The 16356-nt window shown below is 47.6% G+C and overlaps 1 protein-coding gene across 2 annotated transcripts in view; it reads right to left on the reverse strand.

Annotated features, from left to right (window-relative positions):
• mark1 (MAP/microtubule affinity-regulating kinase 1) overlaps positions 1 to 8946 on the reverse strand; it is a 45351-nt gene extending 36405 nt beyond the window's left edge. For both annotated transcript variants that reach the window (XM_080016773.1, XM_080016772.1), the window contains exons 1-2: positions 8387 to 8946; positions 4817 to 5017 (exon numbers count right to left, since the gene is read on the reverse strand). In XM_080016773.1, the coding sequence (XP_079872899.1) occupies positions 4817 to 5017; positions 8387 to 8437 (252 nt within the window). In that variant the 5' untranslated portion in view covers positions 8438 to 8946. The remainder of the gene's footprint in view (positions 1 to 4816; positions 5018 to 8386) is intronic.
• Positions 8947 to 16356: the final 7410 nt, after the last annotated feature.

Here is a 16356-nt window from a genome sequence, read left to right on the forward strand (position 1 = left end):
CAACTGGGTTACTATGAACAAGAAACATGTTATTACTTTAGTTATCAATATTATGTTTTCCACTTGGCTTTGTTTACCAGCCAGATAACACACACACATATAATATGCCAGACTATTAAAAAATAATACAGTAGTTTGACTTGAAATTGAGTGAGCAGATATTAGGTGAATCACTACCTGATCTTATTCAAAGGGCCGATCTGAATTGAAGTGTGGGCCACATTTGGCCCCCGGGCCGCCAGTTGTTTAGCCCTGCATTGTTCTGTTGCTGCTGCTGTGACACCTGATTAATAAAATGTTACCTTCTTGTGATCTTATCTCATCTTATCTTAGAACCTGGGAACTACGGTCACCAGTAAATGGTGGTTGAGACAATGAGAGATGTGGGTGGAGTGGGACGGGAAGAGATGTGGGAGGAGTGGGACAATAAAGATGTGGGAGGAGTGGGACGGGAAGAGATGTGGGAGGAGTGGGACAATGAAGATGTGGGAGGAGTGGGACGGGAAGAGATGTGGGAGGAGGGGGACAATGAAGATGTGGGAGGAGTGGGACGGGAAGAGATGTGGGAGGAGTGGGACAATGAAGATCTGGGAGGAGTGGGACGGGAAGAGATGTGGGAGGAGTGTGACAGGGAGATATGTGGGAAGAGTGGGACAGGGAGACGTGTGGGACAGGGAGAGGTGTGGGAGGAGTGGGAGAGGTGTGGGAGGAGTGGGGCAGGGAGAGGAGTGGGACAGGGAGAGGTGAGGGAGGAGTGGGGCAGGGAGAGGAGTGGGACAGGGAGAGGTGAGGGAGGAGTGGGACAGGGAAAGGTGTGGGAAGAATGGTACAGGGAGAGGAGTGGTACAGGGAGAGGTGTGGGAGGAGTGGGACAGGGAGAGGAGTGGGACAGGGAGCGGTGTGGGAGGAATGGGACAGGGGGAGGAGTGGGACAGAGGGGATGTGGAAGGAGTGGGACAGGGAGAGGTGTGGGAGGAGTGGGACAGGGGGAGGAGTGGGACAGGGAGAGGTATGGGAGGAGTGGGACAGGGAGAGGAGTGGGACAGAGAGAGGAGTGGGACAGAGAGAGGAGTGGGACAGGGGGAGAAGTGGGAGGAGTGAGACAGGGGAGGAGTGGGACAGGGAGAGGAGTGGGACAGGGAGAGGTGTGGGAGGAGTGGGACAGGGGGAGGAGTGGGACAGGGAGAGGTATGGGAGGAGTGGGACAGGGGGAGGAGTGGGACAGGGAGAGGTATGGGAGGAGTGGGACAGGGAGAGGAGTGGGACAGGGAGAGGAGTGGGACAGGGAGAGGAGTGGTACAGGGAGAGGTGTGGGAGGAGTGGGACAGGGGGAGATGTGGGAGGAGTGGGACAGGGAGAGGAGTGGGACAGGGAGAGGAGTGGTACAGGGAGAGGTGTGGGAGGAGTGGGACAGGGGGAGGTGTGGGAGGAGTGGGACAGGGGGAGGAGTGGGACAGGGGGAGGAGTGGGACAGGGGGACAGGGGGAGGAGTAGGACGGGGGAGGAGTGGGACAGGGAGACTTTATTTTGGTATATTTCGAAAAATGAATTCATACATTTTCATCAAATATTTTTCATTTTTGAAACATTTTGTGTCAAATCTAAACGCGGACCTCTGCTTTCAATTGAAAAGCTCTATTGAAAATGCATTAAACTTCATTGGTTAAAAAGCAACTACAAGTACGATGCTTTGTTCTTAGTGATGCACTTTTAAAGGGGAGTAAAAAGATGTTGAGGTACATGCATTTATAGTTTTTTAAATTTTGTCAAATAGTACGTATTTTGTTTATCCGTGTATGTCTATTAAGTTATACGATTTTTTGACATCATTTGTTAAAAATGTCAGTCGGCACCAGCGTGAACAAAGCTTTTTCCCCGTCCAAAGCCCGCTTCCAGGATTGACATTCTAAGACTTTTAAGCCACAAAAATTCCCAAAATCCCAAACTTTTTTGAAAAAGTGAAAGTGGTTTCAAACTGAGCGTACTTTGTTGCGTCTAAATGCGTCTTGGTATCTAGTTTATTTTAATTAGAACTGATTCGGGCGTCATTGATCCAGGCTCCGCTGCATGTTTCTAGAGGAGCTTGAATTTTCCTCCGGCATCACATTTTGGTCTCGATTTCTGACTCTGCTTTTTTACTGCGTCAGAGGACGACGGCGGTGGAACGTGACAAAGGTGTGGTTCTCTGGAGCGCTGAGTGTTTACATACGTGTGTGTGTGTGTGTGTGTGTGTGTGTGTGTGTGTCTGGTCCCTCGCTAATGGATTTAAAGGTGAATAATTTAGCTCCACACTGACAGGAGGGCAACGTGCATTACTGTTAATTATTCACTACGTACGTTACACACGCCTCATGTGCACTTCCTCTAATGCAGATCAGACGTGACACGCCCCGGACGCATCCGGACAAACACACGCGTGTGCATGTTCACATGGACCCCACGAGGTACGGGGTGAGTCATAACACGCACGGCGCAGAGAAGGTCGTGATGCCGCCGTCCCGGAGGGAACAATCCACCAGGTCGTCCTGTACATAGAATATGGACGCCACAGTGGTCGGTTTTGAATACACTGGTGTGGCTGATTGCGTTCACGGGAAGCCCCGCCCCTCGCTGGCTCGCTGTTTCTCACGGGAAGCCCCGCCCCCGCTAGCTCACCGTTTCTAACGGGAAGCCCTGCCTAATATCACGTGTGTTGTGTGTCCAAATTGCACCAAATTTGACACTGCACGTCCTTGGGTCCCCAGAAATACACCCTTAACATGTGAGGTGGATCGGACGAACGGTTGTCGAGATAATCGAGGGACATACAGACAAGACAGACAGACAGGCAGACGAATAGTCCTTCCTTTATAGTTAGATAAAGAAGGATGTGCATTATAACAACTTAAAGGGATACTCAAGTATTTGGGGAAATCGGCTTTTCATCTTCAACCATCTGACCCAGATTCACACGAGAAGGTCAATGCCGATTTCATCCCTGTGTGTCCAGGACAGGGATAGCAAGGGGCTGAATGCTAACAGTGTTAGCTCAATGCAAGGCCGCGGGGGGAATCAGCGAGCCCAGCTCCTGTGAATATGGGGAATACAACTTCCTTGGATGTCAAAAGGGGAGTTACTCCAGAGATGCATATGGAACAAAGTTGAATAAAACTAAAACAAGGTCTGGGTGAATCGTTGCAACACCCTCGTGTCAGAACATGACCGTTGACAAAAACTCAGCTGACCAAACTGGCAACCCTACAGCATCACAGGCATCTACCTCAGAAGTGGAGAATCCCATTAAACAGTTAAGAGACTTGACCAAAAGGAATGAGGCACGGAGGAGGGCTGGCGCTGGAGCTTCACAGTCTTGCTTTGTAGATTTCTGCTCTGGGCATCTCCAGTTCTGCCTTAGCGCATCACCATTATTGTTTTATATTTTTATATTTATTTTTATTTTATTTTTCTAAGCGCTGTATCGTCAGCACAGTCCACGCTGGCCACAGAGCATGATGCATGTTCAACTGATTTATTTTCCTTCACTCCTCTCTGGCTCTATTCGACTTGGATTTTGGAGTATAGAATTAGAAACCCGCGGTTTTGAACACATTTTTCTGGAGTTTGACACAGGGAACGATTAAATGTGAGGTTACGTGCAATTGATCACAGTTTAAGGAATTCGTCCTGACAGGCCGTGAAATGCAAGAAACCGCCACAAATAAAGAGAAGTGTGTTCATATATCATATAGAAAAAGCCCAGCATACATCCCACCCTGATATTATGTGTGGCGTGTACATCCAAAATCCTGCCACTCTATTTGGGGTGAGCGTCTCCGTCTCCTTCCCCCTTTGTTCCCTCCCCTCCCTGGCGCCACGATATGGCGTTGCCGTCTCGCTGGTTTTCTCGAGCGAGCGCGGCTGAAGCGCCGGAGTGGGGCAGAGATAGCGTCGGGTCCAGCGGCACGTGCTCCTTCCGCCCGTTCTCCCTCCCGCCCTCAGCCGTGCCTTCGCATTCCGATGAGCCGGCGGACGGCGCTTCGACGCCTTTCTCGGGGATTAAGGTTTTCGCGCGGAATTTGCTTCAACCGATCGGAAACGTTGGGACTAAATTCGGGAGCCGGACTGGGAGTTTGGACGGATAAGTGAAGATCTGCGGCATCGGAGCGGTCAGAGTCCGGCACATGCCCCGGAGCGCAGGTCTCTGGGATGTTCCCTGGGGAAGCAGGAGCTTTAATTACCGTCGTAACAAAAGGGGGGCATCTATCACTCGGATGACTCTGGGATCGAGGTGTTTGTTTGTGTGTGTGTGTGTGTGTGTGTGTGTGTGTGTGTGTGTGTGTGTGTGTGTGTGTGTGTGTGTGTGTGGGCGAGTCTGTGTGCGACAGTGTGTGTGTGCAACGGAGAGAATTGATGTATGACCTCACCCGGACAACAGGCAAGGTCAACTCCAACACAGTGACAAAGCAAAGTCTTTCCGTCGTTTCCATTCCAGAAGGATCGGTTCACACTGGGTACAATCTCATTTCAAGAAAATGACACATTTTAGGAACACACATTTGCCGGAAAATATAACTTGAAGCTCTCTTCAGACGACCTTAAAATGAGTAACAGACACAAACAGTCTCGTCAAAATCACAATAGTAACAACCGTGTATTAGGCTGACTTAAATAACACATTACAACTTAGCAGACACTCTGATGGTCTTACACAAACTCATTAATACATTTCATGTTTCAGATGCAGAGTCGCTCCCATATTATACAAAGTGCCTATATCACACCCACAACATCTGGATAATGTTTCAACGCCGAGCGCAGAAAGACAACGCGGTCTCACCTCTCGCCCCGTCAGGACGTGTCGCGCCAACTTGACTTTGGCGAAGTTCCCCTTGCCGATGGTCTTGAGGAGGCGGTAGTTGCCGATGTGGGGGTGCTCCTCGGTGGAGGTGAAGGAGTTGCGGCATCGCGGCAGACTGTGGCGGCTGGCCGACTTCGTCGGGGGGGCGGGAGGGTCGACGAATCCGTCCACCGACGAGTGCTGCGGGAGGGGGAGGGGAAAGCCGAGCATGCGGACGTCAGAAACCCAGCTGAAAATAAAAACAACTCACGTTTTGGGAAGTTTGCCGCGGACTGCCGGGTCGAGAACCAAAACTGCATTATGCATATGGAGCCGTTTTCTTTGCGGTCAAGGCTATAGCCGCTTTATGTGGCTTTTGAGCTGCGGAATGTGATTTTCAAATAGCGCTACGATGCCTGGAGTACACGCATACACACATTGCGGCAGGCCGGCCGGACTCTGCAGTGGACATGGGAGCCGGCCAAGTCTGGGAAATTCACCGTGCCATCAGCAATGAACCCATTAACCCGGTCTGAGAGGTCTCCAATGTGATCCCTTGTATTTTTTATGCGCCCAAAAGTGCAACACGCACAGGATCGGGATGAACTCAGCCCCCCTCCCTCCCTCCATGATACCTTAACCTCCTAACCCATAAACCCAAAAGACACTCAATGTGCTTTGTTCCTTCAAAGCATCCCGAGACCTCTGCAACGTGCAGGACTTAAGCAGATTATACGTTTAATATTAATAACCGTACACGGCTGGCATCAGGGGTCGGACTCTGCTGCCCTGCTGGACCAGCTGCTGATGTCGCAACAGGTTAAAAATAAAAAAAAATCTCATGATCTTCTGCTCCCGAGCACCACACCCAGGCAGAGAATAAAGCTTTGGGCCGGTTACCCAGGCTCCACTTTCACCAGGGTAACGCTACACCCAGCAGGGTGCACGTCACTTCAGCTAGCCTACCTACATCCGTAACAGGGGGAGAATCACGCTACACCATCCCAACAGTGCCCAAGGGTGGATGCCCGTAAGGAGAGAGAGGGGTATGGGGAGTTTGGAGACATTACAGGAGAAGAGGTTTTTTTCGTTTGGACTCCAGTTAAGGGAACAATCCGGTGTAGCTCAAACCAAAACACCATCAGGTTCCCACTGTGACCCGGCAGCGCTGCCTGTCTCATATCTGCCGTCCGGACAAAAGTGGATTGTCATTTCTTTTCCACTGGCTTTAGGTCAAAACGATCATGTGGATGTCTCATCCTAAGGCCATTTGCAAGCAGACACACACACACACACACACACACACACACACACACACACACACACACACACACACACACACACACACACACACACACACACAAACACACACTTGTAAGTAAATTCACTCACGTGCCTTGTCCCACATGCTCTAAACCCTGGGACATACCAGTAATTTAAAGTGCTGGTGGTTGATTAATACGCAAACTTAATTTGCTCATCCATCCGTTACTGTAACAACCGAAACCCACACACACATAAGACACATCCAGTCTTCAGGCAACACATAGCACATTTGAAGGACCAACACGAATTCAGACACCCAACACACGAAAATAAGAAAGTCAGGACGCAGCCCGGTCTATATTTTGCCCTAAAAGCTTCTGATTCTCTGAGTAATAGGCTGTTATGCAATGCAGTTCGTCAGCTAGTGGCCCTTGGGCTGCATGTTAGAGTGGAACAGAGAAGGGCTCGGCCGGCTACTGACAGTGTTGCTAAGGCAGTGCTGAAGTGGCTAAACGCTGTGTGCCTTTAGCTATGCTACGACGGCAGAGATGCATGAGAACCTTGATCGCGTTTACGGTTGTGTATGATATTGCATGAAATGAAGTAGAAATTCCAGTCTATTTAGAAAATTGACTGTGCTCAATGACACGGGAACATCAACTGTATTTGTGTTGTTATTGTTTGAAAGGACAGCTAAAAGAGTAATGTCATTTTTTTCTGATTTAAAATAATTTCGTAAATAAAGTCCTATATTGAGATCTATGAAGTGTAATGATTAGTGATAGGGTTTGCTTGTCTATAAATATAAAAACGGTGCTCTTTGTGATATCCTGTGTCCGTGAAATAAGATATTCCCCTTGTTAGAAAAAAGCTTAGCCTGCCTTCCTACCAGGAAAATAAGAAACAGGGAAATAAAAAGAACCTTGATATGTTGCCTGTTATCATAAAGAGGTCATCATTTACTCCATCCTAGTTCAAAAGAGGTGTATAATTAACACCTCTGTGTGTGTGTGTCTATATGTGTGTGTGTGTGTGTGTGTGTGTGTGTGTGTTTGTGTGTGTGGGTGTGTGTGTGTGTGCGCGCGTTGGAATTGGGGTCAATGGTAAACATTCCATCACACCATGGTAGGGCAATAGTTCTGAATGTGAGGTCTGCGGACCCAGACGGGTCCTTGGAGATGCTCCTGGGGGCCCCCAGCAAAATAATTTCAGTTATTAGTTCAACATCACCATTGTTTAATTAGCAAGACGTGAACACCATTAGAAAATGTACAATATGTACGCAACTGCTTTGATCCTAGTTTTACTGTTATATCCAGTACAAACGGGCCTGGACTAAATCACATCTAACAATAAAAATCTTCCTAGATTAGGGTCCTAGAGACTAAATCTTAGCAAATTAGGTCTGTGGCCTCGTGCGTATCAAACCGAGGGTCCTCGGTATGAAAAAGGGCTGAGATTCACTGGCGCATGGGGCATCTGAAATAAACAAAGTCATCGCATTGCCCTGTTGATGCAAGGCTATGTGCATGGCTTTCCCCCCACCACCATCGCCGCCGCAGCAGAGCAGACCAACAGCTCAAAAGGACCAAACAAAGAGTGTGCAGCCATAAGGTGATGGATGTCACATTGCAATGCTACCGAGCGGTTGCTAGTGGAAGAAAAGAAAAAAGAAAAGGGAAAAAGTAGGACAGCATCCTCCCCCATCCCCCAGATATTACCGCCCTGGACTAGAAAATACCCCCGCATGCAAGAGGGGAGCGACATCCTTTTTTCCCCCTCCACAGCCGACAGAACCAACCCCAGGCTGGAAGTCACAGCAATTCGGCCAAAGCTAGTATACTGTGCACTGACGCAGTGCGTTGGCTAGGCCACATTGGACCAGATTAGAATACAACTGCACCTAGACCAGGTCTTTATTATTAGGTACCAGGTCTTTATTATTAGGTACCCGGTCTTTATTATTAGGTACCAGGTCTTTATTATTAGGTACCAGGTCTTTATTATCAGGTACCAGGTCTTCATCAAATACTTTACTGGATAACATGTGTTCATTAGATACAATGTGTTTATTAGACACCACATATTTGTAGGATACCAGGTCATTATTGGATACAACGTATTCATATAGGATACCGTGCATCTTCTTTATGCCCGTCGGGATAAAACGAGGCCGTTGATTGGCCGCCTCTTTCTGCAACATTGTAGCGGCGATAAAGATGCCCTTATATGCAAATCCGCTCAAACGTTTCCGTTACACGACGTCTAACACGTCGGTTGCGATTGCGGGGAAAGCGGACTTACGTTCTCCGTGTCGCGCTCGTTCACGGTCGGCAATGGCGTTCTGGTGGACATCTTGTGCTCGGCAGGCCGCTCGGGCGGTGCGGCGGGCTGGGCAGGGCAGAGGCTGTGGGTCCGGCGGGGAGAGAGGCTTCCTCTCCGCCAAGCTACATCGCCGGGAACCGCGTCGCGCCGCTCGGCCAAAAAAAAAAACCAACAAAACAAAACCCCCCCCAAAAAAAAAACCCGCGGGCTTCGCGCAAACACGCGGACCGGACCGCCCCCGCTTCCCGGCGCGGGCTCGCCCGGCCCCGCGGCGGTTCAGGCAGCGCCGGGCGGTGTGGCGGGGAGACGGGCCGGACCAGGCCGGGCGCGGAGAGCTGCGCGGGGGGGCGGACGGAGCGGAGCAGGCCGGGAGGATGTGTCGGCTTCTCGGGAGCGCGTTTCAGGGGAGCGGGCGGCGCCGTGGCCGCGCGGCGCAGCGCATCTCCAACCTCCCACGGGCACGGGAGCGAGCATCCGGGAAAGATGGAGGAGCCGCCGACGTCTCTTCGTTTGCTATTCTCTCGCTCTCCCTCCCTCCCTCTCCCTCTCTCTCTCTCTCTCCTGAACTTCTTTTGTTTCCAGTGTTGAAGACACGCGTTTTTGGTTGTTTGTATTTTGTTATTTCATTATAATGTCATATATATAATTAAAAAAAAAAAAAGATATATACATATAGTTGTGTTATATATCAACACATAAATATTAAACATGTGGAGGGATGTATTTATTTTATAATAGTGCTATAATAATAATAACAATAATAGCACACATTTAAATGTAAATTACCAAATATAATGAAAATGTCCAGACATGACTGTTCTCCTTATGTGTGCAAGGATCTAACAATGTCACTTAATAACAGTCTCCACGTTTATGGATTTAGAGTTTCTCAGTGCGTTTGCACTATTTTGAGAGGTTTTTTTTTTTTTGTTTGTTTGGTTTTTTTTTAAATCTAAATATCCTTGAGTATTTTGGGATACGTGACCAGATCGGATGTTTTGGGGTCTTTGCGACACATGAGGGCAGCAGGCTTGTCTGGCGGAGCAGGCCTCCGTTGAGTAAACTGAGCAGACTGCGCCACCCGTTGGCTGAACACAGTGTTACCCTTCACAGGACACAATAAGAAGCAGATAAGTCTAACCAAATAAAAGAGGAATATTTACACTCACAGTCACGAACTGTCTGTCTATATTATAAAATATGGTCTTTTTTTTTTTTTCACATAACGATAAATCAGATGTGGTTTTCTGAAGGTTTTCCAAATAAATAAAGAAAAACAATGATCTCAAAATATGCAATGTCAGCAATTTGATGGTACGTCTGGTATGGTATGGTGCAGTGGCAGGTTATGGTTTGGGGATGGTCTGGTCAGGCATGGCTTGGTATGGTATGGTATGGTCAGGCATGGCATGGTCTGGTATGGTATGGTCAGGCATGGCATGGTATGGTCTGGGCTGGTCTGGTATGATCTGGTATAGTATGGTATGGTCTTGTCTGGTATAGTATGGTGTGGTATTGTCTGGTCTTGTATGGTATGGTCTGGTCTGGTGTGGTCTGGTCTGGTGTGGTCTGGTCTGGTATGGTATGGTCTGGCATGGCATGGCATGGTCTGGTATGATCTGGTATAGTATGGTATGGTCTTGTCTGGTATAGTATGGTGTGGTATTGTCTGGTCTTGTATGGTATGGTCTGGTCTGGTGTGGTCTGGTCTGGTATGGTATGGTCTGGCATGGCATGGCATGGTCTGGGCTGGTCTGGTATGATCTGGTATAGTATGGTATGGTCTTGTCTGGTATAGTATGGTGTGGTATTGTCTGGTCTTGTATGGTATGGTCTGGTCTGGTGTGATCTGGTCCGGTCTGGTCTGGTGTGGTATCGTCTGGTCTAGTAGGACGTGTGTGAGCAGTTAGTCCACTAGAGGTCAGGCTCCTACTGCAGGTCATCTGTTGCACTAAAGGCCAAAAGTCCCAAACGATTTATAGCATACATGATTTACACACCAGAATCATGTCAAGCTTTAAACACCTGTTTCATCAGTCGTGATTCTATGTCCACAGGGCTGAAAAAAAAAATAAATCTGGTTTTGTAATATAAAAAATAAAATCAAAATCCTTAAATTAGACGTCAGGCCGTCTTTTGTCTCTCAGTGAGACGCTGCACCGTCCAAAGGTGTTACACGAGTGATAATGTGTCTTACACTGCGGAGAGGCCCAACCATAACAATGGACACAGCATGACAGTAACATATCACAATAACTGATGGATATAGTAGCTGAAAGCCCCACAGACCATTAGGCTTGTTTTTTTGGACCTGGGGAATCTGCAGTTTATTTTAATGACTGAAACTATGAATCCTAACTCAGGGTATAGGGTTACAATGCGAAAAACGAAAAAAAAAATACCAATATCCACAGAACAATGTTATGTCTTTGTTTATTTCACTGCCAGAGATAGAAGAACAAAATGAAAAGAGATAAGATTGACCAAGCAAACAAAACATCTCAACACTGAAACTTGGCGAGTAGCAGGGCATTTCTGGAATGCTCCATCTGATCCCGCTATGGATGAGGTCCCAACATAGCAAGAGCTTATTCCCTCAAGGACCAACAACTGCGGCCAACGAACGAGGCCATCTGCGAGCTTCTTTTACTGTTAATACTGTTTTTACTGTTTTTTTTGTTTTTGCTGGGCTGCTTATCGGGATCATTTTTGTATTTAATAATTAGGTGTTTTTGTTTTCAAGCACAAGTCTGTCTGGAAGTATCCAGTTTCACTGTGAGGTGATTCCTAATGAAGTCTTCTGTTTTTTGCTTGTTTTTTTTGGGGGGTTTTTTTGAGCGTAGGCTACAGTATGTACAATTAATGAACCTGTTGATCCGGAAGGCAAATTTCACCATGAATATCATTCATGCGGTTGATTTCCCATCCTTCGGTGTAGTTTTAGTCGGGGCCCCCGTGGCTAAAACGTCCAAAGATCCCGCTGCACTTGCCCACTGCGGGCACTGCTGATTTGCCCACTGAGGAGGATCCAGCATGGGTGTGGGCTGTTCAGTGAGTGGCCATTAGCACCGGCTTAATGAGTGCACGTACACTCAGGGCCAACTGCAAGTGCACGCTCTCACGAGCAGCCATCACGCAGAGGCAGCTGGTGACAGCCTTTCACCGAGGATGCTCGTGCAGTTCAGCCGGCTGAGCAGGGAGCGGAGGAAGAAAAAACACGAGTGGAACGACAGAGAGGGTTCGCTGGGGGGGGGGGGGGGGGGGGGGTTTAAACTCCCATTACATGAGAGATGGAAGAAACGCCGACAGCGCTATCACTTCTTGTCCCCGCCGCCGGTTTGACATGTGAGGGGGAAGTCGTGCGTCCCCGTATCCCCTCCAGGTCGAGCGGGAAAGGGAAAAAAAAAAAAAAAAAGACAAAGAATATTGGTTGTTTCGTAGAAAATAAGCAACAATCCTCCGTTTCAGATTGCATGGTTCTTGTTATATTCTGATGCTGTTCAATTCGGTTTGGTAGGGCAGAGCTGGCACTCCCCTGTCTGCTCTGACAAGTCAATAAAACCCACTGGTATGCCGAACATTTTTGGGAAGGCCAAAAAGATATGAGACAGCACAGGTATTTGATCAGGCAGAGGGCCAATCTTCTGTTCATTATGGAGTCCTCCAACAGTGACACGCCCCTCCTGGTGTGCACACCTCCTGCTTGGGAAAAGTATTACTGGCTGGCACATCACCGGAGGACCTGGAACAAACCCCTGGCCTCCGCTCGTCCCCAAAACACACGCAGATACATGCACACACACATTTCCCGCTCTCTGTCTCTATCTTTCTGCTGATTTTGTCACGTTTTTTCTGTTTATCTTCTGTTATCTTTTCTCTTTAACTTTTTAATTTGTTTGCATACCATGAATATTTTCTTACCAGAATGGGGTTTTTAACACTAAAACTATTTAACCCCCCCCTCTTCTCTCTCTTTCTCTTTCTCCCTCTCTCTCTAGCACAGGGAGGGATCGGAGGGAAAGTGGAAAATATGTAAAGTGGATCAAGCAGCTTGAAAATTCAGGACAGATGTCAGAGGACAGGGTGGGGGGAGATGGAGGATGATGGGAGTGTGGGATATGGGAGATTTCCAAGATGTAGAGGCGTTTGTCAAGAGACGTCAAAAGTTGTAAAACGGTGACGCTGCGCCATGCTGGGATGTGGCCATGCCCCACGGAAGAAGAAGAAGAAGAAGAAGAAGAAGAAGCAGCACAAGAACAAGAACAAGAGAGAAAGTGACAGAGTGCACTTTTGTATATTCCCAAAATGTGTCTTCTGCATTTCCCCACCCAAGTATTGCAAGCATTGGGCAGCCATGGTCAGAGGCCGAGCTCCAAAACCCCACACAGGCAGGTTCAACCCCAGTAACTTGTTGCTGCGACGAGCCACTGAGGCACCGTGCCGCCCTGCAGCCGTGGTACCAGGCTGGGAGGTGACGTGGGGTGAGCAGGTTAGCAGCAAAATAGAGGAGACCTTAGAGATGGAGGTGGTAGAAAGTGCGGGTGCTGGAGAGGTGGTGGTGGGTGATTACATCAAGAGAAAGATAGACTGACAGACTGACAGACAGATAGGTAGAAACGCAGAGTGAGATAGATAGATAGATAGATAGATAGATCGCTAGGTAGATTTTATAACAGATTGGGTTTATTTGGCACCCTACTCCTCCCACTTCTATCTATCTATCTATCTATATATCTATCTATCTATCTATCTATCTATCTATCTATCTATCTATCTATCTGTCTCACGCTCGGTTTTGGTTTGCTTAGTAACCCCTTCTCCAGTAGCTCCCATAAATTGAATGCAGTGGTGATTACATGCAATTCACAAATCGTTGTCGTGTAAATCTCTTTCAGTCACCTCGAAGTGCACTGCACGTTAAAATGTTTTGCAATTGATGTTCCTGGGTTTTTGACTTGTTGGCTTCCACCGTCCCTCCGTCATTGCTCCGTTCGAATTTTCTGCCGCGCATGTGGGAACAGTACACTATATACAACGCCTAAGCCCCCCCAATCTTTTTTTTTTTCTTTCAAATAAAGCAACACTTTCAGGGACCTGTGCTTGGAGCGGTGTTGTGTAAAAGCGTGTCCAACAGTTGTCATAGTTCCTCCTTTTTTCCTCCGCCTTCTGCTCCAGTCTCTGAACACGGCGTTGGCAGGATCGGCAGCTCGGCGGGCAGCGTTCCGAAAGTATCTCCCCCAGAGTCAGACGTACAGTATATCATCAAAGGCCTCTGGATTTCTGGTCCCGGGGGATAATAATAATCATCTTTGTATATCAAGTTTCCCTTATAATTATGTCGTAATTCAAAGGCTTCAGAAGAAATAAAAAAAAACGGGAAGGTACGTCAGCGTCTAACAAACTCCTCTCGGTGGAATAAGCCTATTAATTGTCGGGATATAATTACGCTCACAACACCCCGAGGCCTCGTCTCATTTAGAGCCACCGCTCCACACAATGTAATCACGTAGGTATGGACCTCCAGGATTTATTTTCTGGCCTGACTAAAGGCCGCATTTAAGTGCATATGAGGTTTAGTACAGGGAAAGCAGTGTGTTGTTTTTTTGTTTTTTTATGACATGGCATGTGTTCAACAGTCGCGCACAGTGGCAGCGGTGTGAACCAACAGAGTTCACCACAACGGCACGACTTAGACGACGCATAAACACAAACATGTGGACGCAGAGGGGTGGCACGGCTAATTTGTCAGTTTTTGCTCCCATAAGAGTAATTGCTTGGCTAGAGTGCTTTTGACTGTGTGTGTGTGTGTGTGTGTGTGTGTGCGTGCGTGCGTGCGTGCGTGTGTGTGTCAGAGAGAGAAAGAGAAAGGCATTTTGTGGTTCTTTAAACTCTTGGCCAGATTTGGAACAGATTTGGCCATGCCGCTCGCACGTTGCACCCGTCGTAAATAATGTATAATATCTTATTGAGTATTCTGTCTGAACTATAATATCTTACTTTTACAATTTACCGCATGTTCTGTACAATACCGAGTGTCAAATTCCTTGCACGTGTGGAGCATTCTTGGACAAATAAAGCTTGATTCTGATTGAAATCCGAGTCATGTTTGTTGACATTGGACTGTTTTTGGGTTTGTTAGAGAACCGCCGAAAGGTAGAAAGTCATCCTGGGCCTTTTCTCTTAGTAGGCGGGCTCAAATTGAGTGTGTGTTGTGTGTGTGCGTGTATGTGTGTGTGTGTGTGTGTGCGCGTGTGTGTGTGTGTGTGTGTGTGCGCGTGCGCGCGTCCTTTAAATACCCATGTAAGGTTATGACACCTTAATGCACCTCTGTTGCCAAGCTCAATAGGTGACTTCATCCCATTATATCTTTCCGGTCTCAAATGCCATCCAATAAACTTCTCATTTCTCACCTCCTCACACACTCTCTCTCGCCATTAGCTCGCCTCTTGCCGCTCTGAGAACTTATCCTGGCGCCCGGTCTGACAAAAATACCCAGGAGGAGGACGGCAGCACGCATAGCAACGGCACGCTATGAAGTGTTTGCGACTCTTAATGAGATGTCATTTATTATTTGGTTTTTCTGGGAACTTTTGTGATGGAGGTTCAAGTCGGGATTCCTCCGAGGCCCCGCCCGTTAAGCCACCCGTTAAGCCGCCAGTTAAGCCGAGCACTTGAAAACTCCCTTCTGCAGCAAAGCCTGGCAAGCCTTCTGAAGAGGTGAAAACATGATAAAAATGTAACTGGGCATTTGGATCTTTAAGGTATTCCTTCTCTTCTCTTCCATGTGCCGTGCACATGTCTCTGCCCTGCACATGTGCACGTTGTCCACTCGGAGGAACAGATTCTGCTCTCTAGTTCCTGCACTGCACAGTACAGTATAGAGAACCTTTTTTTTTTCACATCAAGGACTCTCAATTTGTCACACACTTGACCACGGACCCCATTTGATCAGATTTAGTCTCCGGGAGGGGAAGTCTGGGAAGATTTTTTATTTTCAGATATTATTTAGTCCAAACTTCCATACCTGTATGTACTATAATAGGGAGATAACAGTGAAACTAGGATCAAAACAGTCATTATTGTACATTCGCTGATGGCGCCATTGTCTTCGAAATGAAATAATGTGGAAGTTGAACTAATAATCATTTTTGCTGGATTTGCCCCTGGAACCTCTGAATGGGCCTTCTGTGGGGTTCCCGGACCCCACGTTGAGAACCACTTGCTCAGAGTAGAAAGATGCATCAAGCATCAGCTCATTCCGACCACTTTGACCTCATTTTTCAATGAAGACGTATTGTATCACTGTATCACAGTATTGTGTCACTGCGTTTACATTTGGAAACGTCCACGTTTAGAATGAGACATTTTACTCAGAAGATGAATCTAGAGTAGTGAAGTCCACAAAGAAACTTATACCCCCCACCAAACAAACCTAACATTGCATCACCAGGGTTTTGGAATGAGGGGATGACATATGGTGGCAAAGGTTCAACTTTCTTAAACAGATAATTATTTTCCTCCTCTTTAATCCCCGGCCAACGGCCGGGTCTTTGATCTCTTTAATAAATCTAACATTGAGTGATGAAACGTCGAGGGAGAGCGAGATTAAGTTTGAAATTCTTATCCGCGGCCCCCGTGGAATATTAATCACAAACAAGGAGGTGCAAGGCATTTTTATTTTTTTATTTTTATTTTTTTTCACTTTTGAGGAAATGTTGAGTCACCGTGGGTGAGCGCCGGCGTCTCCCGGGGGGCTGAATCATACGTGGACGGCAGAAAACACGCGGCGTTGCACCGCACGGAGCGCTGAAGACATCGGCGCTGAGCAACGATGACACATCGCGGATCGTCTTACAACTTCCCAAACACCGGTCTCACCGAAGCTCTTGACAGCAAATGATTAAGCAACAACTTACCGTACAACCGCACCCAAACCAATCCCAGATAAA

This window comes from Zeus faber (assembly GCF_960531495.2).
Source record: "Zeus faber genome assembly, chromosome: 16".
Taxonomy (NCBI): domain Eukaryota; kingdom Metazoa; phylum Chordata; class Actinopteri; order Zeiformes; family Zeidae; genus Zeus; species Zeus faber.